This window comes from Nyctibius grandis, chromosome 8 (genome assembly GCF_013368605.1).
Source record: "Nyctibius grandis isolate bNycGra1 chromosome 8, bNycGra1.pri, whole genome shotgun sequence".
In the NCBI taxonomy this organism is placed as follows: domain Eukaryota; kingdom Metazoa; phylum Chordata; class Aves; order Nyctibiiformes; family Nyctibiidae; genus Nyctibius; species Nyctibius grandis.
Genome location: NC_090665.1, coordinates 49,956,577 through 49,982,554, shown reverse-complemented (window position 1 = coordinate 49,982,554; position 25,978 = coordinate 49,956,577). Strand labels below are relative to the sequence as shown.

Here is a 25,978-nt window from a genome sequence, read left to right as displayed (position 1 = left end):
AGGTGAACCAAGGAAATTTGACCCAAAGTTCAGAGGACCTATTCATAACAGGTAAATATCTTAACTCATTCTATTTAATACTTTGGCTTTGCAGTAAACAGGAGATAAAAAATTTTGTTAACAAAACTTGTGAATTTGATTCTGCAATTCTTTTAAATCCGGAAGACAATCCTTACCACCTTTGAGGATGTCTGATTACTGGGGAATATTTAACTGTGTGCTCTTAAGTTCTTTCAATCTGAATGCCAATCCTGTATGCCTCGTATAGGCTGGTACCTGCTGTCCTACCTTGTGCTGATGCAAGTGGGACCGTTTGAGGTGCTGTTCTGGTCCGGGGTGCCACGGCCACGTGATGCAGTCTGTCTTGTTCCCATACAGCACAAGGCTGGAACCCTGGCACACTCTGTTCTTCAGTTTGCAGCTGGTTTTCCTGCTACCGTAGTCACCTCATCAAGGGACTTGGTTCTCTCCAGAGTATGGCCTGGGTGTGCACCGTTACGTTTGTTCTGTGGCTGGCCAGCAGCGCAAATCTCTGGCAGAAAATCAGTAGCACTTGAACGGTGACAGCAGTAGAGTACTGTCTGTCAGTGGTGGGGCTGGCTCAGCCCCAAAACCCTTACTTAATGAACAGTTTTAACGTACACGAAGAGTGTCTCTGAAGTGAGTGAGACTGCCTGTGGTGCTGTAGACTGCAGAGTTGGATCCTAAAATAGTGCAATTTAATGGTATTTTTGAGCGGTCTGTTACTGTGCCTTTCCCTCGTATGCATGGGGAGTGGTGAAGCCCTGGTGATGGTGTGCCGGGACGGCTTCTCTTGTTTTTACTGTTACTGTGTGATACAGTTAGTAAAAACTGGTTTTGCACGGTGGTTTGCTGTTATGTCTGTGTAGTTGCTGTGACAGCTTCTGCAGTTCCAGGTGTATATATGTGCTATTCTAGTTGTACATTCCACAGCAGCTTCTCAGAAACACAACCAAATGAATACAATGCAACACTTACTATACCATGTACGTTCGGTGCATTTTATAATGCTTTGGTGAGGTAGTATTGTTGGAAACAATATAAAAAAGATCAGTTCCCTAAACATTAAGGGTACGGCTTCATTGTACAGTAGACCATAAGGCAGTGAAGGCTGCTTTGGCGCTGATTGAGTGTACTTTGCAATGAGTAATTGCAAATTAAATTAGTAAATCCAATGCACTGGGATTTGGATTCAACCTGCTGTTTCTGCAAGATACCTACATGACTTGCCTGACCTTCTGGGGTCATCCATGCAGCACTGTGCAGTACAGTATAGACATGCCCTTGAAGTAGTTTAAGATTATTGTTAAATTTTTTTAAAGACAATGAGTGAACTGGGGTTTTTTAATTCATTTTTCCAATTGCTAAGATTAAATTATTAAGAAACCACAGTCTTTCAAGCAAATAAAGTCTGTCTAGTTACTATGAACAAAATGCCTTCTCAGAAGATATTCCAAAGAGTTCCACAGGAGGAAAGTGGGCATCTTCCCTGAATTTGTTTCTGACTTTGGGGCTTCCCACTTTTCTGTAGGAGAAGAGGTACTAGGAAGCTGAAAGCACACATTTTTGTCCAGATAAATGAGTGCTAGTAATGGATAATGTGGGTGGGGATGGAGCTGTTTCTACGCCTTGCCGTAACTGGCATAACTGTGTACAGTGTGGGTGGGGAAACACCTGTCTTTGCTTTCTGCTGATAAAATAATTTGCCTTGCTCTTGATTTCATTGTCAGTTTCCATTGATCAGGGAAGAAGTTTGTCTTCATTTCTGAAAAATGGAGAGGATGGGTTTCTAGGGAGACAGGCTGCAAATTGCACATATCTGCATTGAAAGGTGCAGAGGCAGCTGGGAACAGTCACATCCTATCATCGTGACTGCTGAAGCCGATGCATTTTTGGAGGTGCTGTAGAGTAGACATGATGTTTTGAAGTTGTTGAGCACCAAGCTGTCCCCCAAACCACTAAAAGCCTGAAAAACTGAGAAACAGCCAAGCCTTAATAATGGTGTATTAATGTCTGTTAAAGAAAGGATTACTCCCCCAGTTTTTGTCAGATGGATCCCTTGCAAGGAGATTCATTGTCCTGGTTTCATTGGGATTTGGTTTCAGTTTGTGGCTGGCCATGGTGATCAAGGCCCTCAGCAGTTAAACCCAGGGCAACTGACCCTGGCTGGCCCTCAGGTGTATTCTCTATCATTAACATCAAGCTCACTATAAAAGAGAGGGTTTGCTGGGAAGAGGGGGGACTTTTCCTGCTCTCCTTGCCTGCCCTTCTTAGTCTTCCTCATTTCCAACACTTGTGATTCCTGGAGCAACTTGCCAGTGCTCTGTAGATAAGTATAGTTTTGTCTCTTTTGTGTTGTCATTTGTATTGATTTCTTTGTTTCATTAAATCTGTTTAACTTCAACCTGCAAGCTTCCCTCCTTTTCCCAATTCCCTTCCTCATTTGGGGAAGGGACATTGGGTGACAGAAAAACCGTTCATTGTTTAGCCCTGAGTGAGGGCTAAATGAGGACATTCAGTTATCTGAACTTTATTTTTTCTTTTAAAAAAAGAGCTGTTGTCAGTGGTTAAAGTGTTGAACAATGGTGGGTAAAAGGCATGCTCAAGAAGGCAATGTGTATAGTGCTTTGCTAGTACCATCATTCTCAAGGGGGTTGTGGGTGGAGTTTGATGTATTTCATGGAAGCATCTTTTTATTAAAAAGGATTAAAATGCAATGGCTGTGTTGATTGACTCCGAGCCAACTAACTCATGAAAATCCAGAATGATGTTCTCAAGGTGATGTCTTTTATTGGTATGACTACATACTGCAGTCCTTTCAGTTTTTTTCATTCTCCTTCTGCACCGTTCAAGACTGTCTGCCTCTGTCCTCCGTAGAAACATTAGTGTACAGTGGAAATATGCATTGAAAAAGTGGATTGTATCTAACCTAAAAGTAGTTCTGAAACGTGCTTAGTTACAAAGCCTCCTGCCAGAACAATCTGGCTTGACTTCACTTAGCTTAATAGTGCTGCAGATGAAAGCACGTCTGTTACCACTTAGAAGGTTCAGTAGTTTACAAGTAGAGTGAAACTACTCAGAAAGCATCTAAGAAATCATGAGCAATTTGTCAGTGTTTTTCTAGATGGAAGTGTAACATAGAGAATAAGTTCTAAACTAGCATTTACTGTCTTTAGAGAGAAGAATAAATTAAAGTTATTTATCAAGTTTATCTTTCTCAGCAGAAAGTTTATGACAGAGAAGAACACTGTAGCCTTGTGGTACTCTCACTTGAACACACACACTGTTCTCATCTACGCAAGATCAATTTCTTCTTTTCCTTTCTGAAAGCTAGAAACTGTAGAAACAAATGGAAATGTTTGTTTAGGGAGTTGATCCTAATTTAAGTATTATCTTTATGATACTGCCAGTGAGACTTTGTATGCACTGTGTATAGGAATGAATTTAAGTGATAGTTTAGGGATGTTATTAAGTGTTCATCTATGTGCATTACTACCAGAAAATACTTGTAAGGTTTTATGTATTGTATCCACCAAGTGAGTAAGTGCACAGGTTGAAGCAGTAACTCTGCAATTTCTGAGCTCAAAATGATGTAGCAGGAGTTTTGGTAGACAACTTTCTAGAGGAAAATAGAAGCTCCTGGTGTTCCCTGTCAGTGTGAGCTGGAGATGTGTACCCTCCTCACACCAGACGTGATGATCAGTTTAACTGAATTCATATGAGACAATATCTAGCACATCGTGTTTTAAGTCTAAGCTATGTCTGATTCCTCAAAGGCAGAAATTTCCTCCAAGCCACCTTTCCCTGCCCCCAGAGGTTCACCCCTAGGAACTGAGTAGTTGTGCACCCCTCTGTTTCTGAATGTACAAACACTTGTCTAGTGCCACAACCCAAAAGCTGTCTGTCTGTCTCCCCCGTTGGCATTGAAATGGTCTCTCAGACTGGGCTTCAGGCAGGTTTGTCAAGTGAGAAGGGGTCTCTGTTGAGTAGCCTCAGTATTTCATGCCAATGCCAGGTGGAGGGGGGAATGTTGTGGGGAGGGCCTGTGAAGTTAAGGATTTATGAGGAATTTAGATAGAATATGTTATGCTTCTCGTAGAATAAAAAAAAGCATTTCTTCCCCCATAATCATCATCAGATATCTTAAATATGTCTATGGATAAATCAGTCTGGTACCATCATACAGGTGGGAAAACAAGCTTCTCCTTTTTCTTAATGCAATTATACTACTTTGGGTATAAAATGAACTGTCGTCTTCGATTTAGATTTTCTCTAAATTCCAGTAAGGGAATTTATACAGTCAATACAATTATAGCATATTTTTCTAAACTGCTTTAGCAAAATCAAGTTAGTAAATCACACTTCTGACTTATCTACAATTTCGCAGAGTTTGTCTTAACTCTTCCCCTTGCCCCTTGTTATTTTTCTCCCTCCTCTATGTAGTTTCTTGGGTTTTTCTCATATTCTTCTTGCTGGTTAAACACATTGTAGTTTTTTTTTCTTGTTATGTTTTAAAAACTCCTGACATCTCCAGGACTATCTTTAATTGTTCAACATCTTTCTAGAAATTCAGTGTTCTTGTTAAGGCAAAGATCACCTTTTCCTCTGTGATTAGAAAATGTAGTTAATAGATTCTCATGCAAATTGAATATCAGTAAGTTTCCATAACCATTTAGGTATCTTCTTTAAGAGTTTGAAAAAAAACTGATAAAAATTCCTGACCTTGACTAGCAGTACAAACTTCAGCTTCTGTCACTCATAGATATCTCTATGGCACATCACTTGATACTGTGGTCAATACTGAAATAATAAACAATTTTGACATTTAAATTATCCTTTGTGCTTTTTAAACTAAATAGCCTGCTAAAGATGTTACTTAGAGTATGCTAAGAGTCTACCATAGATAAATCTTGGTAGAATATAAAATTATTTTTCTTGCTACTGGTATTGGTCCATATATGTTTCATTACATGTTGTCTCTATCAACATAACATGCCGTGCACTCACTAATACGAGTGGGGAAGCCCACGTTTTTGAGTTCTTGTTTCATGTTTCTTGTTTGGGGCATACAGTGTCTACAGATGTTGCTCATTTGCAGATATAGAAATTTGAGTTTTCCAGAACTAAACAATGCTTCCTTAAGCACGATGCCTGTAACTGACGTATCAACTTAGTAAGTCCATACAGGTCAGTGCAGGTCGGTCATACTCATAAAGAAAGTGCAGAATTTAAGTTGATGGAAAACAGCTTGTGGTGGTAACTTGTATAAATACTTTTTTCTGTGCAGTTTTGGCCTCCACAGTAGAAGTGGCAGTTCATGGGGGATTTTGAAAAGAACTTTCTCTGCAAACATTTAGTTTATGGGCACCTTGCACATTATTCAGCTGTGCAGGATGATGCCGTCAGTGTCACTGTGCTCACAGAAACACCCATTTGTACAGCTGATCTGGCTTCTCAGCCCAGCCCCAGTGAAGAAGGGCGTTGTCAGAGCCATTCATGGCATTGTATGGCATAGTATGACACCACCTTGACACAACATGATTTAAGGAAGTCTCAAAACACGAGCTGTTAGTTAAGCAGGGAGGAAGAACTTGGAAGTGAGGACACTAGTGGTCACCTTAATGTGTCAGCAGAGTTCAAAGCGGTAGCCTGAAACTCACGCTGTGAACGTCTGGAGCCGGGTTTTGCTCTGTGGTTGCACAGTGCCGGGCTCAAGACTGTTTGTAGGTGCTAACATACCACTAGTGCTGTTTAACAAATGTTGTAGTTTCTCGCTAGTGCAGCATCTTGAGTGAAATTGGACTTGTGACAGATTGGGCATGAAACTGCCAAACAAAGAGAGGTTCTGGTCAGTCATTAACGATTAAGTGCATGAACTGTCAGTGAATAAATGGCTTTTATGCACTAATACTGTGTGGATGATTTTATCTTTGCATTCGTTTATTGGGTAGGGTGCCATTACACACGCACAAAGCCGTGTTTGCGTGCGCTGCCGCATGTAACGCAGCAAGGGAAGCCGAGAAGCCAGTGTGTTTCTGAGAGACGGTGGAAAGCAAATTAGGCTCCATAAATTAAGCTAAGTGACAGCAGTGAGCAGTAAAATGTGATGTGGGAGCCTGAACTGTGCACTTAACCAAATGAAGGTCTTTTATTACGTCACCTGAAAATAATGACTCTGATGGTTTTGTCAGCAATTTATCTCTATGGAAACTCCTGTGTTCCAATGCATAGACTCACTGTGTTGTGGTTCAGATTATGGAACTTGATTTTCTAAAAAGTAACAAAACCCATCGAAATTTCCAATACTGGCTATTAGCAAAAGCATTTTTAATGTTTTTGTGATCTATACCATAAGAAATGTAAAGTGCTTTTCTCATTAATCTTTGAGCGTTTACACTTAATATAAAACACTTATATAAAAGTATGATAGTGCTATTTGTAAGAAAGATTATAGAGCCTGTATGATAAGCAGTGTTCTCAGTTCCTATTCTCATAATCGTATTTCCATTAATCCATCTTCCTTAGGGTTGAGTTTAACAGTTCGGTCTCCTGAGTGATTTTGGTCTGCCTCGTTAGCCTGAAACAAACTGAAAAGGCAGACGTGCCGTAATAGATGGCCGCCTTAGTTTGAAAAAATTCATATCAAATCTGTTTTCAGTCAAAGCATGGCTGGATAATTTCTGGTTAGGTTTCAGTAATAAGCGTGGGCTTCCAATATCTCCTGTTTAGGAAGAGGCAATTCCCATCGTTCCAGTTCCTGCAACTTTAGAAACTACCAGAATCATCACAGTGTATCTTAGCAGTTTTATTTTAATTTATTCATTTAAGATGATTCACATTTTTTTCCCTGTGGAGCCTTGTATTTATGAGGTAATATTATGATCTCAATGAAAGTGAGCTACTTGAGCTAACAATGATGTTAAAGGGAGCCAGGGTTTCACCCGTAGTGTCTAGTAAAATAATCAGCTATTTTGTATGAACAACAGTTAGTCTGGTTGAACTGTTTCAAAATTTTCTGAAGCCACCCAAAAGGGGATTTATGTACTTACATTTTTTAACTATTTATATAACAGCAATACTTGGCAACAGTGAGTTTTGCTAGGTACTGTACAGAAGTCTGTGTGTTACAAAGACCAGAAAATCCTGCATTCTGGTAAAACGTTTATGGGTGCTTGTTCACGGTGGCTCTGCAAAACTTTAAAAGGAAACTTTAGCACAAGTGGGTGTAACCTTTAGTTGCTTTTAGGTATGATAAAATGAGACCTGTGAGAATTGGACTGGAGAAGTTCCTTGAGACTATAAGCGTTGTTAATTAAGGTATTTATGGTGCCATATTTCTCCTGAGACATCTTGAATTAAATATTGTACCTCTTAAAAACGGCTCTGATGGGGCGAGAGCCAAGCTTGAGCAGTGTCAGAACTGCTTCTGGAGGGAGGCTGGGAAAACGAGCAGCGTTGTTTTAGCATCGCTGCTTCTACTTGAAGCAGTTGTCCTTTCTTAGATTACTGTCATATTGACCTTGAATCCTGTACCACCTTGGCCTTACTAAAAGTTTATTTCAGTGAGATGTTAAAACTGTGTCTCTCTAGGGAAGTGTACAGGATTTTTCATTCCTTTCGACATCTGGAAACGCTTTTCAAGGTCTCCAACTGCTTAAAAGATCTGCCATCTTTATCTCCTTTATGCTAAAGAGCAACGGTTCTCTGTAAGAGGAAACATAGATTGGAAAAGGGAAAGAGTGGTAAATGCTGAAAGTGACTGTGTGTCAGCGGAGTCTGGGTTCTAAGATCCCTTTCCCTGGCGAGATTCAGCTTGCACCCACTTGGCTCCTTGCATGGACTCGCAAGCAGAGGTGGACATGGCTCATTTTATGAAGGTGGTCCTTTAGTTTAACTTGAAGCATGTGTTAGCTTTCCTGGGTGGTTATTGCTCACTCATCTGTCATGGAGAAGCGGAACAGGATTTGGGTCTGGTCAGAACAGCAGCTGTGGGGCCAGCCCGGAGCAGCACTGCAGGCTCTGAGGACACGAGCCCTGCCCAGATGGGGCCATTACAGTTCATGCACCTCTAGGTCATACAGCCAAAACTGCTCTTCACCAAAACTGGGTCAGATGAGCAGGACATGGTAAATAACAACAGTGACTCAAATCCTTCAGATAAGGAGGCTCTAGGCAGCACACCTTTTTACAAGTAATTCACTCCTTTGTTAATTAAATCCTGGTGAGACCATTAGCTGCAGCTGTTTCTGCAAAGGCCTGTGAGACGGTAGCTATTTTGCTTCCATGCATCTTTAGAAACAAAGGCTTGTGAAGGTGTCTAGTGAAGGAGAGGGCTGCTCACCCCAGCTGGAGCCTCGGAGTCGATGGTCTCCATGAGTGCGTACTGACCCTCTCTTGCTCGCTTGGCAGTGTCGTCCTTCGTGTTAATTACACTCCTGGAACTGCTCTGATCAAGGTCAGACGCTGGAGAAAAATTAGTCTAGTGGTCCCCATCTCCACTCCTCTGCCTGCATGAACTTAATATGCAGACCAATAAGTAGAAGACGGTAATTTGATTGAATACTCACAGTCTACTCTCTGGCTCAGTTTTCAGACTGGAGAGTGCTGTTCTTTGTTTGTCTGTAAAAGAAGGTATGGCTCTCCACAATGTGTTGGGGTTTTTTTTATCCTCTCCATAGAGCATATTTTGGTTGCATTAAATGAGGTCAAGCAGCTGAGTCAGAATTTTGTGCAGAGATCAGTCGTAGTTGCATATAGGCTTTTTTCATTTCATGCTGTTATTTTTCCATTCATAAGCTATTTATAATACAGGTAAGTTGTGCTGAATCTTTCTTTCATCACGTTGTTTTCAATATTTGATACCAGCTTTAGGGACATGCTGAGGCAGATGTCCTGTCGTGGCTTATACCGTAAGTGATCTCATGGATTCAATGTTGTAAGGTATTACTTGCTTTAAGAATACTTAAACCTGTTCCTCAATACGTTGTTATTGCTATCTACAATACAAAAAGCATACACATTTATTTGCTGGTCTTGCTGCGAAAGCAGGGCCTTACACCTCAAATGTGGTTTTGTGAGTAAGACTTCTTATTCAGATCTTAAAATACCCTGTGACACTCTGTGTTTCAAAGGGTCGTATCTGACACCTTGTTTTTAAGAAGTGTTTCTTTCTTTCCCTAGGCACTGTACAGATGTTATTTGCTGTGTGATCTTCATAGTCGTCATTCTGGGTTACATTGCATTAGGAATTGTGGGTAAGTAAATACAGATTTAGTAGTGCTTTCTCATACACAAGGGAAGCAACTTTGTGAATGTTAGAATTTTTAACTGAGATGTCCCTTATATCTCTGTGAAGCTTTCCAATCAATACGCAGTGCCTTGCCTAGAAGCAAATAAGAATTAACATTCAGTGTCTATTGTAATTAGGGAGAAGTTCAAAACCGTGTGTTTACTGATGAAAAACTCAAAAGTAAGTGTGTTCAAGTGAAAATGACGTGGTTTGATAATTTTGCTATCATAAAGTAACTGTGGTGGGAAAATCTACTTTCATTTGTCATTAATCTGACAGCAAAAGTTAGAGGTAAACACTTTGGTTTTAAGAGGCTTTTTGTTCCTTAAAATATTACTGAAAGAACCTATGTGAGCACTAAGGAGAAGTAAGAGAAATTACTTCATTTGTTGTGGGATCCAGAGTTGTTTGCACATGATATTCATTAATAATAGCTATTTTATTTTGTTTGTGTGAGAGAATTGTATGAATGTCTGCGTGTGAAAGGACAAATGATGCTGTAAAAGTGTACTGACTGTGTATCTGCATGTCTCTCTGAGCTCTTTCAGTTTGCTTGTAAAAGATTGTTTTGGCTCTGCCTTACATAGAAGAAAAGCCATTAGTTTTCTTCGTAATTCTGTGATACCATTTTCTGTCCTGTAGAGAGAAAAGATTGTGCAGTCCCCATCCTTGGGGATATTCAAAAGCTGTCTGCATGTGGTCATGGGCAACCTGTTCTAGGTGACCCTGCCTGAGGAGGGGTTTTGAACAAGGTGACCTCCAGAAGTCCCTTCCAACCCCAGCCATTCTGTGAAAAGCTGCTGTCTCTAGCATGAAAAGATGACTGTAAGCAAGACTGCTTCAACCTAGGTGATTCCAATAACTCAGAGAATACTCTATCCTCTGACTAAGTTGTATGGTAGCGTAACGTCCTCCAAGCCACAATGCTGAGCTGTCTCCTCTCACCTTTCCTGTAGTAGCTGAGCACTGAAGGTGTTCTGAAAAGTCTGTTCGCTCTCTCAAGCACTGGGTGTTCTCCGTGTCTTTTTTGTTCTTTCCCTTATTCTCTCATCACAGTTCTGGCTACTATCTGGATCCTGTGGGCCCTTCCCTTTGCTATGGAATGAAGCATCTTCTTGCCCTCATGGCCTAATTGAATTGTTCCCACTTTGCTTAATTCCAAATCAACACTAATGTTCATTTGACTTGTGAAAGTATTTGGAGCAGAAATAGTCACGTGACTCCCAGTTATAGGAGATCGGAGAGGGACTTACCAGAACATACATGCAATATATATCTCTGCTTACTAAAACTACTTGGGAATAGACTGAAGAAAAGGAAGTAAATTATTAGTCCTAAGAAGCAACAGCAGCTTCTGGACTGTGCACAGCTGTTGCAGACCTGCTATCCCTCCCACTCGGTGATGGGAGTATGCCGTGTCTGAAGGACATCCCTCTAATGTCTCTGCTGTTGTCCTCCTCTTCCTACCTCAGTGACTGTTTCTTCGTTGATGTTCTGCTCTCTTATTCTGTCACTGCTCAAACGCAAAGCCAGAACTGAAGAAGCTGGACTCAGATCGGAGGAACGTTTGTTGTTTTCCTGAGCATACAAATGCTCTGGTGCTGATGACCTGCCCCTGTGCAGACAGGCAGTGTTCTGAAGTGCTGCTACCTGGACGAAGGGAAGGGAGAGCATTGGCAGTGTCTGGCTGTACAGTATTCCTGTGCTGCAAGATCCTGGATCTCTGTCCAGCACTATATAATCTCCTTAATTTTTTGGCTAGAACTTTGTGTCAACTTTGTGTGTGCAGTTTCCAAAGAACCTGATATGCTAGATGTTGCAGGAGTAGAGAGCAGCAGAAGAGGACTGGTCAGTTCCTCGCTTCTTCATGTCTGTAACCTCAGACAATGGAGTTATTGTGATGCGAGACAGTGAATTGGTCGTGTTCCCTGCTCTGCACATGCAGTGGTTTCCTGCTGGGCACAAGGCATCTGAACAGCCTTCTCTTGCAAACCTTATGAAATATTGGTTAGAAATAGAACCTGTTCCTGGAACCAGATACTGAATCTGTAGCTGGTGACTTTTTCTACCTTTCTTACAGAGGAGATTTGAATTTTCAATCTAGAAACATTTAGTTCAGCTCCAAATCCAGATCCATGTGGTCTCAGCCTTTCATCTTTCCTTGTACTGCACTTCAGCTATTCTTTTTACTCTCATTTATTTCTAAGTACAAGATGAGATCAGCTTTGGTACAGTTCCAGGGGCCAGCACTGTACAAAATACATGAGAGTCAAAGAAGTTCACATTAAGAGAAAATAATTATAAATCAATCCTTAGTCATGAGTTATGCCTTACGGTTTATTATAGAAAAAAGAGTAGATTTCTGCAATTTCTTGAATATATGTGAATACCGCTCTGGATCCCTGATGAGTTTGGCTTGAGAAGGAAGCAATAAATGCAGGTTCATCACACAACTGCTATGACTGAAAATCTGCGTCAAATTTTGCCCTCAGTATTGTATGTGTAGCTCACGTAGGCTTCAGCTGTATGTGTGTCTGTGTAACAGTGGGGTAGACTTTTTTTATGTTTCAGGGGGGCTGAAGTGTAGTCTGAGTAATCAATTCTCCTTGAAAGATGAAACCAAATGATTTTTGATACGAGCCTTTCTTGGTTCTGCTTCAGTGATGGTTGCTGGACTGTACTGAATAGAAATAGTTATTCTATGATTTGCTTTCTTATCATTCTTGTAACTTTACAGATGAACTAATAGTGTTAATTTATCAAACTGACTTAACTCTTCATGTTTATTTCAGAGGCACTGGGCTTATCTGGGCAATACTTTACAAATGTTTAGCCTCTTAATTTAAAATTATATTTTAATTCAGAAAAGTGCACATAAAAGGCAGCAAATAAGTTATCTTGGAAAAGAGCCTCATGTTCCAAAGGACAGGTTAATTCAAAATAATAGCTTTTGTTGTATTGCTTCAAGGGATGCTTATACAATACCAGTGTTATCAACATGGATTTGCAAATTCTATATCATGTATTCTGTTTCCTGTTTCAATACATTAGTAAATTGCTTGCATTAAAAAGCCATAAGAACAATTTGGCGGGTCAGTTTCTCCATACATTAAAACATTAAAAATATACCTTTAAGGGAAGCACAATAATGATATGAAAGGCTGTCCTTTCAAAAACACACAGTAGAGGGAATGAGACAGATAGTATACACAGATTATGCAGTTCATTTTTAAGTATCACAGGATGCCATTCTTCTAATCACATTTTCTCCTTGACAGGGAGCCTTCCAGCCTTTACAACCACTGACATAGCCCATAAAGCACAGAAAAAAAAAAAGAGTGCATCTGATAGACATTTAGTGACAGACATCAGCTCTTTTTGATAGTGTCCATGTGTGTTGGCTCCACATCAATAAAAGGACTGACATAACTGCAGGCCTCCCGAAAATGCTATACTGGTGTCATAGGATGTCCCATTGCTGCTCTGAGGGCTGAGTCAACTGTGTGATATGGTTCAGCTGTTCTTTAATTATCCTTTTTAGCCCAGGTGTTTGTACCAGCACTCAGACTGCAGCCTTAAGAGCATCAGAGCATGCTGGAATAAAAATCTTTTATGTGTATGGAAATCAAGGTCATATTAAAGTAGAAAGAAAAACTCCCTGTTGTCAGAGTCATGATGGAAGGAAGTGTACATGGCATGACCTACAGACTTATTGCAGTCACCAGAGAGCTGTCTGCTTTCTAATGTCACATAACACAGGAGTTATCAACTGACTACAGGAATTCCTGAGAGAGAGCTGGTGCCTCCTAAATGTTCCTATTAAGTAATGCTACTGAAATAAGTAAGTAGGGGCTAACAAATGAAAAAGTAAATGGGATTTAATGCTTGTGAAGCACTTGAGCTTTCTCTGAGCATCAGAACACCGCAGTTAATCTGAAATGCAGTTAATCTGAGTGTTCAGAAAGTGTTTGATACCAAGCAGCAGGTTAATGTACAAACTCCAGAACACAGGAAAACTAACATAGGTTAAAAAGAACTAGCAGATTCATTTTGGTAACCTAAAACCGTTGTAGGTGAAAGGTAGCATTACAGATTCTCTGTAACTCTTTGCAAGTCACTGAAGATTTGGTGTGCATCTGTCCCAAACATTTCAGTAAATTCAGTCTGCCGCTGTGAGACCTTATATAGGTTCTGTCTCTACTGCACATATCATTATTGTTAAGCGCTGCTATCCTCACCAAAGTGACGGTGAGGAAAATGACAGTTTCACAAATGAGTAAATATAATGTCACAAAGTTGAGAGAAAATGGGGTAATTACAGAGAAGCAAGTTCAAGGTGGTTTGCGAGGATCAAAGCCTGAAGTGTATGCTAAGTGAGCTCCTGACATTCAGTGTGTAGTGTGAGAGGGGAAGGTTGGGACTAAAATCTTTGTAATACCTGTGATCTTTTCCACATAATACAAGCACAAGGAAATGTTTGGGAGAAGATCAGTGGTCTTTCCTAACAGTTCTCTAGCAACCTGATTTTAGGGTGTCAGCTCAGGGTAATGATATGGACTTACATTCTGGCATTACATCTTACTTTCAGATGATACTTAAAAATAAATGAAATTCCCATTATTTAGGGTCAAATAAGCAGTTAGTAGTCAGAACAGTTTAAAGGCTAGTCATTAGCTAGTCATGAAGGAAGCTTAGTCAGGTCTGCACACTATTTAGGGTGTGCTTAGAAATAACGATACTAATAGTGATAGCTGGTGTGTACTTAATCCTCAAAGGGGAATAATAGTGCAGGTGAAAATGGCTTGGAGAAGAAATCCTGCTTCGAAGTGGAGAAAAGAAGTTTAAAGTTCAATATAAACCTCTCTTCCCACTCAGTACTATGGTTCATGATAGCACAGAACACGTAAGTTGCCAGGTGCAGACCTAATAACTGAAAAATGGGACAATTGCCAAGTGAGAGGTGAGGAAATATTTTCATTTACGAAGTGAGTGTTTGTTTCCATTCCTAGTGCAAATGGAGTCCATTAGATTCAGTCACACCCTGTGTATTTCTGGCACACACCCAGGTAATCCCATTAATTTCAGTGCCATTGTGGTTGACTGTGAACACTCACATTTGTCTACATAGGTAGCTCCTGTTCTTTCCCCTTTTAATAACCATTATTTTTTAAGTCCATTACATCATATTTTGGATACAACCCAGGTACATGTGCCCTGAAGGTTAAAACTGAACTGGTTTTCTTTCTGACTGCTTCCTCCATATCTTAGTTCAGTTTAGTTTGTTTTATATTTTAGTTTCTTATTAGGAAATGTACAATTCAATAGTCTTCAGTGGTGATCAGCAAAGATTAAAATGGTACATTGGAGGTGATACATTTTCCTGCTCGTTAGTTTCAACTATGAACTGGGTACACTTGACTCAAATATTAATGTGTGTATTTGCAGCTTGGGTGCATGGCGACCCCAGGAAAGTGATTTATCCAACTGACAGCTATGGGCAGTTCTGTGGTCAGAAAGATACCCCCAATGAGTGAGTACTAAATCCATTCACATACCTTTATTGCTCATGCAGTATGAATACGATGTGAGGTTTCAAATCTCTGTCTGCTAGGGCTTCTTGTGGGAAGTTGAAGAGGCAGCGACACTCTTACTGAATTTATTCCAAGTAAAGATCAGAAATAAATTAGTTGCTCAGTGCAAATCTAGACCCAATTTGTTACCATAATGAAGTTGTTTTCGTTGTTCAGAGAATATTTTTGGTAAAGTATCAATATAACTTAAAGATTGCAAGGCTAATTGCAGTGGAAGTGACTAGCTGGCACAGCTCCTAACTGCCAAAGTTTGAATAGTTAATAACTCATTGAGTAATTCTTCTGTCCACCTTGGGATAAGAGTAGTCCTAAAGCATTGTAGCCTGGTTCTTAGTTTTTCTCAACATGCACCAAGTAACAGAAAAGACAAGAAGGAAAAGCCTTTGGGTTTTTTTCTGGTGCTTACCCAGTACTGGTAGAGAGGAGACTGAGTGGTGTGGGAGACAGGCAGCTGTAACCGTACCTTCCTTGGGGACATCAGCCAAATGGCTCTATTTACTTGTCTCTGTTTCCCAGTCTTTAAATGTTGAAATGTGGGAGTTAAATTAATTAGTTGATGTCAACAGAGTACTTCTACATGAAAACAGCTGCTCAGGAAAGAAAGATGTTGCATCAATGTTTTCTCTGAAAATCTAAGTGTTTTATGAAACAGAATTTTAAGAATAGTTTGCTTTTTTCCCCCACCTTCCCCCTTTCAAAAAGTATTAGGTGCCCTTTATGCCCTTGTCACTGTCAAGAAGCTGGATGCTATGCAGGAAGCAAAACAGAAGCTAGTATTTCATAACAGCTCTTTGCTGCTTTAGTTTTCTGGGAAAAAAAATGAGGAAGCCACTGTCCAAAGGGCAGTTCAGAAGGGAACGAGCAGGACATAGAGCGTAGAACAGAGGCAGAGCTAGGACTTTATATCCTCTCAAGGTTTTTTTACAGAGGAAACAGACTAGATAGTGTAAGAAGACCTGTTCCATCCTCCGACTAAGATTCTTCACAGCAGCTGTTGGAGAGTCCAACGTGCTGAAGAGGAAAAGCTAGGAGAAAAAGTTGTAGTGTTGTGTGTGTTCCCCTCACTGCACCCCTTCTCTGCTTCCCCCCTCCTCACCCCCAATTTGTCCTTGTCCCCTCTCTGGTCTGTAGGAAGCAGTGGGCAAATGGATTTGGGAGTCTCAGACTATGTGACATGTAGCCAGATGCTTCTCTGATTCTTCTCATCCACTTCCACTCCCTCTTTCTCTTTGTTACTCAAGTCTTCCCTTCAGTTATTTCTTCCAGTGTGATTTCCAGTTTGTATTCACAAATGTCCCTCCATATATATGATTGCTGGAGAATAATTCAGCTACTGAGACTGCATTTTGGCACTTACTTGCTACGTTGAGGAGTTTCTTATAAAAATATAAGCCGAAAGACACATAATACATGGTGGACTTGGCAATGCTGGGTTAACGGTTGGACTCGATGATCTTAAAGGTCCTTTCCAACCAAAACGATTCTCTGATTCTGTGATTCTGTAATACAACCTACTGGAAAAGCAAGAGTGTTTATGGCAGTAGGCTAGGAGGCCCCTCTGAACAAATCCCTTTTGTCCCTAAAAGTAGAGGTGTGGATGTGCTTGTCAGGTCTTCATCGGAGCCATGGTCAGATTTTTCAGATGCCCTGCAAGTAAGCAGTGTGAAAGGCTAACCCAGGACTACGGTTTTCCGAAGTCCCCAAGGGCTTAGTCTGAGTCTTTCCTAGGAAAGTGATCACAGTCTCTGTGTTTTGAATCTTGTGCTTGGAACAAGCATGCCCAGCAATCTCACTGAGGAGTAGAAAAGAGAAGCCAAAACCCAAGCCAACAGTCACAGCTCATGCAAAAACCCATTTGAACTCCAACGAATTCCGTGCAGTCAAATTAATTCTATCTTGTGTTGTCATGCAAGTCTCTCTAAGGCCTCTTTGTGCCTCCCTGTAATCCATCCATTAATCTCCATGTAAGCCCTAAGCTTGTTTGCCTTCTACAGAGCAGGCGTAATCACAGGATACAACACCATTTCATTATCAAGAATACGGACCTAGTTCTGGGTGGCTGTTCTCTTGTGTTATGTGTATGTTTAAACTCACTTTTCTGCTGTCGATACCAGCAAGTGTGCTAAGACATAAGGAAAAATAAATCATTAATGGCTTTGAGCAGCTCACAGATTATAAATACTGTCAAGAAACTATTGAAGACCGGTGACATTTCAGTACAAAATTTTACTCTATTGATTTGAAGAACGAACTAATGATAGTGAATTGTTTTTGCCAGATGCACTTTTTGTTAAACAGTGCATAGTAAAACATACCTCTGAGAACAATTTAAGCTTGTAAAACATGAGGCAGTTGAGCTAATCCCAGTTTTAAAGGGAGCTTGAGTGTGCAGTGATGCTGTATAGTGGCTTTGAAGGCACAGCCGTATTCAGCCATCGGTGGGAGCCACGTGCTGGTGGAAGATCAGAGGACGTGTCCTGGACTGGGGGATGCAGTGCAGAGGTGCGGGAGCAGGACTTGTGCCAAGGCCGCAGGTAGAGGAGGGGCAGCCTCGTTAGCCCAAGCACACCGAGTTGTTCGTGCTGCTCCCAGGGCAGAGCTCCCTCTGTGCGCTGCCACGGCGGGGCCAGCCGTGCCTCGACACCGCTCGCTGTGTTCTCTTGCCCATCACAGGCCGTAGTGGGGCACGTGCACTGTTATTTCTTACAGGGACACTGCACAGTCCTGGCATGGCCAGCCGACGTGGAGGTCTCGTGTAAAAGGGCAGGAGTACTGCCATACCATCCTCACTAGAGCTATCTGGTAATTTTCTGACATAGCACAGATTAATAGCGTATTCTGCTGTCTTCAAAACCCTGGTGTTTAAATCCAGAGATCTTGGGGTGATCAGTTTTCAACAACTCCAAACTGAGGTGGCAGCTACCTTAAGGTCCCAAGTTCCAGAAGCTGTCAAGTGTGGGGGTCCTGGGGTGCAAACCCCTCAGACTGTCCCTTATTTATATCAAAGGAGGTTTATCAGCGTTATTAGCAGATGCTATTATTCTTTTTCTTGTCCAGCTGGTTTCGGTTTCCCACCATAAAAAACTTTCGCTTGGCTTTGGTGCCACCTGCTGATCAATGGCAAATAGGCATTTTACAGCGCAGCGTTTGCTCATGGTACTTTGCGTGCAGGACATACACAACGTGTTCAGTGGAAGCAAAGGGACCACGGTGTTTTTGCAGGGGTATTTTACAGACCTCACTTCTTAGAGGCAGGACTAGAGATACCTGTAACAGTGCCTAGGGTCGTTTCAGCTTAAAACCTTGCTGTGGAAAAAACTTCTCAAAATTAGCATTCTTTGGAACACATGCTTGTGGTTTCAGAGATGTCTTGGCACAGAACCTTCAGGGTCAGCTTGGGATTTGTTTTTTTGTCTTGTGTTTGCAATATGACCATTCACAATAATAGAAAATTTAAATATCGATGTATGCTATAAATTTTTGAATGATAGGATGTATAAACACTCATATTTATAACATTAATTATGTTATATTCACTTCTGTAGGAACAAGACCATTTTGTTTTACTTTAACATTCTGAAATGTGCCAGCCCGGTAGTGTTAATAAACCTACAGTGCCCTACAACACAGGTGAGTGAAATACAGAGATAAATTATTTTCTCTGCCTCTTAGTCATGGTGCTTAAGAACTACACATACATTTGTCTGGATTTAGAAATTGCTCTTCATATCCTTCAAAATATAATATGATTGTTTTATAGATGACATGTAGCACATGGTCTCTGTAGCCCATGATGGTCAGAAAAAATAAAGAGAAATATAAAAGATTGTGCATTTTGGATAAGAGTTGACAAAAAAAATTCTGTTTAGTTAATACAACAATTTGCTGCTTGTGAATTCCTCACAGGCAGCTATCTAGTAGTAATCAGTGCATGCAGAAAATAATTTTGATTGACATCTAGGGTTTTCCAGACTAGACATGTTCAAGAAAATGTGCATATCCCCAGTGACAGGAGCATCTGGGTATGTATGGTTAGGGCCTATGGCCCTTTCAAAAGCGAAGATCCTGAAAACTTGTTCTTGCCTTATGCCACGATTTGTACTCCCTTAGCCATGCTGCAACTTCTTGTGAAGCTGTGAAATAAACTCAGTCACTGAACGTGTGTGGGTTAAAATTATCCTCCTGGTCTTTTTTACGTGAGACCCTTTTACTGACCCGGTTTGCTGAACAATTGCTCAACCAGTTATGTCAGTTCATCTCACGAGGCAGCAACTTATGGCATGGAGTAGGTCAGAGGAATTGGGTGCAGGACTGCTCTGATACAACTTTGCTGCCAAAGTAGTTGTACTGTGTAATTAAACTGCAGGTGACAGAGTATGGTCTCAGCCATCTTGACAACATTCAATGAAGTCCAGTATTAATTTGGATGAGGGTTGTTATATGGTAACCAATTTACTGATTACAAATGTTAATTGTCTATTTATTTGACTATCATTTTAAAATGTTTCCCATTCCAGCTTGCCCTCACTCCTGATCCCCTGTCCTTCATAGATGTTTCTGGCCTATCAGTTAGTGTGACCGTATGGACTATTTGACACAGCTGAAGAGATGGAAATCTCCAGCAAGGAAGAGCAAGAACCCTCTTAACACTGACCAGCTGCTGTCAGAATGGAAACTTTCTCTATCAGCAGCAGATTTGCTTCAGGAATCCCCATCTGTCCACATGCAGACACCGACACTGTCACCCTGCAGTCTTTAGACTCTGTTACTGGAACAATTCAGCCTTTTCAGAAATACTGAGGTCATTGTGTGGGATTTGACTGGTGCTGTGGTCAAGTTGGCAGTGGTCATGCATCAAGTAAGGTGAAATACTTGTTGAAGGAGAGTTTGGGGGAGCAGAGTAGTTATTTTGTTTTCAAGCATACAACATCTCCAAACAAACATCTCCAAAACTGAAAATGTTTTTGAATGCTCTTTGCTACTGCACATGGTTAATTCTCTGGTCTTTTGTGAAAATGCTGAAGAAACGTTTGTTTGGTAATTCCTCTTTTGAACTGCAGACAGGGTCTTTCATTCCTGTCCCATTCATATCAAATAGCAGAAGAAAAAGAACCCAAGAACTGGCATGGGAAGAGCTTCAGTTCTTGAGTAAGACTGTGGATTTGGAAGCTGTTATTACAGTTCACTGGATCCACAGACAGCACGTTTCATTGCCTGTTTCATAGATGGGAAACTGAGGTTATAGTAAAGCGTATACTTGTTAGTCACCTGTTGTCCCAGCAAGGACAAAACTCTTCTTCCTTTGTTCCTTGGCCTGTGGGTAGTGCACAGGACTGTAGTTCTCATCTAGGAAGACCCTCTTGCAGCATCTGCCATGTTGTAAGGATTAGTACAAGATCTTTTCCCAAAATTCCTTTAGGTGAGACATATATGGCGGAATGCCCTTGAGGTGAAGTACACTTTCATGCATGATGTCTCTCTGGAACTTGGGTAGCAGAGCTTTGCAAAGGGTGTTTGGATAGCACAGCTTTGGGAACAGAGAACAGCCTTCTAGAAAAGGATGAAACTTGCTAAAAAGATGGACTTCAAACTACCTCACAGGATTTAGGAACAGTGAGGAGTCAGAACGGCTGTACACTTGCATGACTCCAGTGACCAGCAGAGCCTTCAGTCGGTGTATTGAGGCGGCTGCTTCTCCGTTTTGTAAATCTAGATCATAACTTCTGAGTGGATGCCTTCATCAGACCCCAGTCCTCACCTGATTTCTCACATAAATCCAGTTTATAATGGTTGTACCTTGAGTGGTGTGAATTTCATTGCTGGCATGTGCACCCCTCTTCCTTCGTAACTAGGGGAGATTCATTGTTAGCCGGTAGTAAAAGGTCACCTTTGAGTGATTTACACCTAACTTGACTTGAACGATATCTGTGGAGATGTATTTGGCTGCAGAGACTGTGTAGAAGGGTGGAACAAATTTAGCTGCATGAAACTTTTTTTAATATAAAGTTCTCCTTACAAATGTAATAGAAAGAAATTACGTGCATCCTGTGAAAGTAGCTACTGCACCGCCTTGCTCATCTGCACTGCTGCTGATGGAAGTAGAGGAGGACCCAACAGATTTTTTTCCTGGTGTTCAAAAAAAAAATTTTTTTTCAACAGTTTGAAAGTTCTGCATATCTACCAGAATGTGTAGAACCTGAGAGGATACAGAGAGTGCCAGATATGAGAAGAGACTTAGAAAGTTTATTCTGTCAAAGAATTTTAGAAGTATTCATCTAGGAAATCAAAAGGAAAACATGTGTCTCTGTCTAAATACTGCAGTAAACATTACTGAAGGCAATTCCATAAACCAGTGCGCTTTTATAGGTGGCCTTTTTCTTTCTTTTTAATTGCACTGACTTTCCTTACCCTTCTTTAACCACAGTGCGTCTTTACTTGTTTTTTTTTCTTTTCTTGCAGCTTTGTGTCTCAAAGTGCCCAGACAGGTTTGCAACCTACATTGATGTTCAGGCTTCCTACAGATACAAACCAGATCAGTGGAATTACTTCAGGCAGTTCTGCAAACCTGGTTTTAACAATCCTCGCAAGGTGTGTATGTATCAGTAGGTGATGGAATACATTTTTTCTTCAAGCAATATGTAATATGCATGATTTTACTGAGCTACATCAAAGCTTTGAATTATTCTGATTTCACCATATAAGGAGTTGTCCCATATATGTGGTTTGACAGTGATTTAATCACGGGTGAAGGTCTTGTACGCAAACCAAATCCCCCACTCTTTAAATGATCACTGTTTGCTTAAAAGAATATCTGCAGCTACCCATGTAGTTGCAGTACTGTGGCAAGCAGTATCCTTTGGTACTTAGGTACTCCACAGCAGTGGAGCAGAGTATCTCAAACCAGTTCGTAAGGCTCCTGAGTCATCTATAGCTACTTAGTAATTTAGCTAAGAAAATTAATCTATCCTTCATGTAACAGATTTCACACTCAAATGTACTGCGTTGTTTCTCCCATCTTTAAAACACCTTGCAATTCAGCTATATTAATTGTGTTAAATTCTTACTCTTTAAGAGAAGAGGCAAAGAACAATTGCCCAGTCACTTCTGGCTTAGATGCTGATCCGAAGTGAACAGGTCTTTTTTTGTCACTAGGAAAGGAAGGAAGAGTAGTCTTTTCCCAAGTCACAATGACCGTTTGGATTTGCACTTACATCATGAGTGTATCTTGCAGCTCCACCAGACAAGTTTGGGGAGGAGGCTACAAAGCCCAGTTTGGGGGAATTTGTCAGACTGGGTGAGAAACGGAAACACTTAGTTACTCTGCTATGTATTCAGCATTCCTGTTTTTCCCCTTTTTAGTCTGTTGCTCAAGTCGTACGTGATGAAGATTGTCCTTCGATGATCGTTCCAAGCAGGCCTTGTGAGTGGTTCTACTTATTACACACATCTTAGCCAATTACACACATCTTAGACTCAAGCACAACTCCAGTCTGAAAAGTGTTTTGTGGCAAGGTCACTAGGAGCTGTCTGTTATCTGACAGTGATGTCCATTAAGTTTTAAACAATTGAAAGTATAAAGATTTATTATTTTTTTTCCTAACTGCCATCCATGAACATTCAGCGTGTGATCAGGTCAAGCTGAGCTCTTTCTTGCTCTTGAGTCATCACTGGTAACAAAAGCTTTACAGCTCAAATTGTGCCTTCCAAAACGTGAGCAAGCAACCCCACTGGCGTCAAGAAAACGCCGTGAATGTAGGAAGGATCGTATGGCCAGCTGTTGAAGTTCAGGTGGTACTTGAGCCCAGTTACAATGCAGCTTGCTTTTCAGTTGCAGTGGTGGCTGTGCAGGGTATACAGAGGAATTATGGGGCCAAAAAATGTTTTTGTCACTGTGGATAGCAGGTATTTCTGAGTAAATAACCGCAGGTCTCAGAGCTCATCTCAGCTGCAGAAATGTAATACCAAGAGTATCTGTCACTGATCCAGAAGCTCATGCAGATCAGAAATTGCTGTTTGTTTTTCCATGCTTTAAAATAGACATCATGTAAACCAGGGACAGGTTATCAAAAAGAGAAAATATGGATTCATTTTTTTAAAAAATTAAGAATTTGTATGAAAACTGATGTACTGACCTGAAAGACAGAAAATAGTTTGCAAAGAAGCTATTATCTTCCTTTGAACTGCAACAAGGGGCAAAGATTACAGAGGGAGGAAAAGAGACATGTTACTTAATTATTTCCTCAGAATAATTGGTGGGGTAGATATTATAGACTGAATATTGAACCCTGGCACGAGTACTTATTGGAACCTGATAAGGAAAGCACAGAATTGTTATAAGAAGTTAAAGTAGAGCTGTGTAGGAGGACTGACCTGCTCTTCCCTTTGGAATGAAAACCAGGACTTTTTGCCGCAAAGAGCAGGACAACATAAATGAGTATGTAAACATCTCTCCTTTTCTCTCTCTTTTATAATCTCCTCCTCCCTCTGTCTAACCAATAGTTTCTGTCTTTTTTCCATTGCTTCCTCTCTAAGAATATCTAGTGCTAGTGGCTGGTACTGGAGCTCATCTGGCATATGAGGAACTGACACTTGCTGCTATGTGTTGTTTTGGGTGCTAATACCATTCGTTGAGTCTGTCCCTGGGGGCTGATTTGATTATTACCATGAAATGACATATTTGAGAAGCTGCAGTTTTTGTAAACTGCCCAGATACTGACAGAGAGAGTAAGTTCCGCATTTATTACAAATTCTTAAACTGCTACAGATCCTACTGTTGTTATTCGGTAGCACCTAGAATCTCCAGTTGAAAGCTGTGATCCCACCATGCCTGAGCTTGGACAAAAAGCCCCAGAGCATGAAAATTGTAATCTTGAATATAATGGCTCTTCCAAGATTTGTTGAAGTCAACGTATCGTTAGATAATCAGTTGAAAAACGACTGACTGTGAATCTGAAAGGATTTAAATATGTTACAAAAGACAAGTGATAAAATTGGAGCTTGACATGAAATGTAATATGTATGCTTTGTTTTGATATTTTGAATAGTTCTTAAGAGATGCTTCCCAGACTTCTCCACGAAGAATGGGGTGCTAACCGTGGCAAACCAGACTACATTCAAAGATGGAAGAGGGAAAACAAGAAATGTAACTGATCTCAGGGAAGCTGCAAAGTAGGTTTTACCCTTCTTTAGTGCTTGTTTGTTGGATTGTGAGATTGTGAAATAATTTAGGAATTGAAAAAACAATCAGAATCTGTTGTAGCAAATGGCTGAGGGTACCCAGGCAGGACTGGCTAGTAAATGGTCTCTGTGTGCCTGGGCACTTGCAAAGTTCCAGTAAGGAAAACCAGCAGGGTGGCATGTAGAAATGAGCGAGGAGCCGAAAGCCTTAGCCTGATTGTCTCAGAGTGACTGTCGGTTTTTAAATCATTCTTCTTGTTTTTCCTAGCAAAAATTAGTGTTAAAGAAAGCTAAAGGAGGTTCCAAATTAAATCCTTGTGCTGCAGGACTCAGGCGAGCCAGTAATGGCTTTGGCTGTTCCTTTCTGTGATGGCCTTTCCGCTGACATGGACTGTCCCAGTGCTTTGGGCATCTCACCTTGTCAGAGTGCTCCTGTTTTCAGTACATGTCTAAAGGTTGAAAGGCAATGTACTGGGCTCTGATGCATGACACCACCTCCCTGGCAGATGGACAGCAAGCATCTCCAGTCCTGGGCATCAACCAGGATGAGAGGAAACTGCTGCAATACCCTCACTTTTCCGGCTGCTGTCAGTCCTCAGCCTGTCTGGGGGACAGGGGTACCTTTTCTTACCCCTTGATCCAAGCCTGCCTTGTTCTAGCATCTTACCAACACAGATAACACCTGCACCTTATTAAGTTCCCTTCTTCTGGCATCTACAGCTACATTGTCTGTCCTTTGATAAGAAGATCCTTCATTTCTTCTTAGGAAAACATTAATATGGGCAAGGACTTTGCAGGGTAGCAAAACAGTTCTGTAAAGTCAGCCTTTTGCTTCACTGAGCTGTTTTCTGCTTCTCTGCTATTAGCAGGTCTGGAGTCACAACTGTTTGGCCCTTGGTACATTGCAGATCTTAATAGTGTACACTTCTCTTGTGACATAATAAGCAATTACATCTGGCGATAGTACTCATAAAGCTTTTTTAATAAAGCTTTTTCAGGAGCTGTATAGACATTTTCACATAGGTTTTTCTTTGGTGTAACTGTGATTGATGTTGGCTTGGTTACAGAACTGAAACTGGAAGATAGTAATATACTCTTATCACTAGCAAAGATATTTCAAATTCTTTCACTGAGCCTATTTGTTGTTTAAATAAATTCTGCTTTTCTAAAGCAACCTTTGGTTTGTGTTTTCTCAGCGGCATCAACAATGTCCTGGATGCAAGATCAGTTGGAATGAAAATTTTTGAAGACTATGCCATTTCTTGGTATTGGATTTTAATGTAAGATTTTTCGTGGGTATTTTTAATTTTTCCAAACTCACTTCGGACCGTGCAGGGAACTGACAGAATTAAAAAATAGATAATTTTTATGGTTCTGTACATGAGGTAAGGGTAGCACAACATATATACATAGACTGTCAGTTGATCTGGAGTAGCTTTTTAATATTCTACCAGGCAGAAAAACAGGAGGTGCTGTCTTCTGTGATAATTCCAAAACTGAAAAATCTTAATTAAGAGACTTTCAAACCAACTGCAGTTGCCAACTGTATAGATATATACCCTGTAATTTGTAAATTCATACTAGCAATATATAGTTAAATCCATTATAATCCATAAATCCAATATAAATCCGTAAATCCAATGCAGCAGGCAAAGCAACATCAAGAACAAAAAATATTGAACAGTATTAACTTTATCTTGTAATTAATACTCACTAATCACCAATTAGTAAAAATGCAGCACTGAAACAAAAGAAGTAGCTATTTTGCTGAATCAAATATGTTAAGTATGTGTGCATTTTTAGCGCATTAATATTGTTTTTGATGGACCAGGGTGTTGACCAATTTAAACAGAAGCAGAACTCTTTGCCAGGTGAGAGCCCATAACACGCACATATTAAG

General features: G+C 40.6%; 1 protein-coding gene across 5 annotated transcripts in view; it reads left to right on the top strand.

Moving 5' to 3' along the window:
* Nucleotides 1–25,978, top strand: part of SLC44A5 (solute carrier family 44 member 5) — an 87,886-nt gene that overhangs the window by 38,725 nt on the left and 23,183 nt on the right. For 2 of the 5 annotated variants that reach the window (XM_068406343.1, XM_068406342.1), the window contains exons 2-9: nucleotides 3–51; nucleotides 9,202–9,275; nucleotides 14,756–14,840; nucleotides 18,447–18,531; nucleotides 21,361–21,489; nucleotides 22,261–22,321; nucleotides 23,946–24,069; nucleotides 25,275–25,358. In XM_068406343.1, the coding sequence (XP_068262444.1) occupies nucleotides 3–51; nucleotides 9,202–9,275; nucleotides 14,756–14,840; nucleotides 18,447–18,531; nucleotides 21,361–21,489; nucleotides 22,261–22,321; nucleotides 23,946–24,069; nucleotides 25,275–25,358 (691 nt within the window). Of the gene's footprint in view, nucleotides 1–2; nucleotides 52–9,201; nucleotides 9,276–14,755; nucleotides 14,841–18,446; nucleotides 18,532–19,418; nucleotides 19,760–21,360; nucleotides 21,490–22,260; nucleotides 22,322–23,945; nucleotides 24,070–25,274; nucleotides 25,359–25,978 lie in introns of those variants that run through there. The other 3 variants (XM_068406344.1, XM_068406347.1, XM_068406346.1) reach the window with 3 other exon arrangements.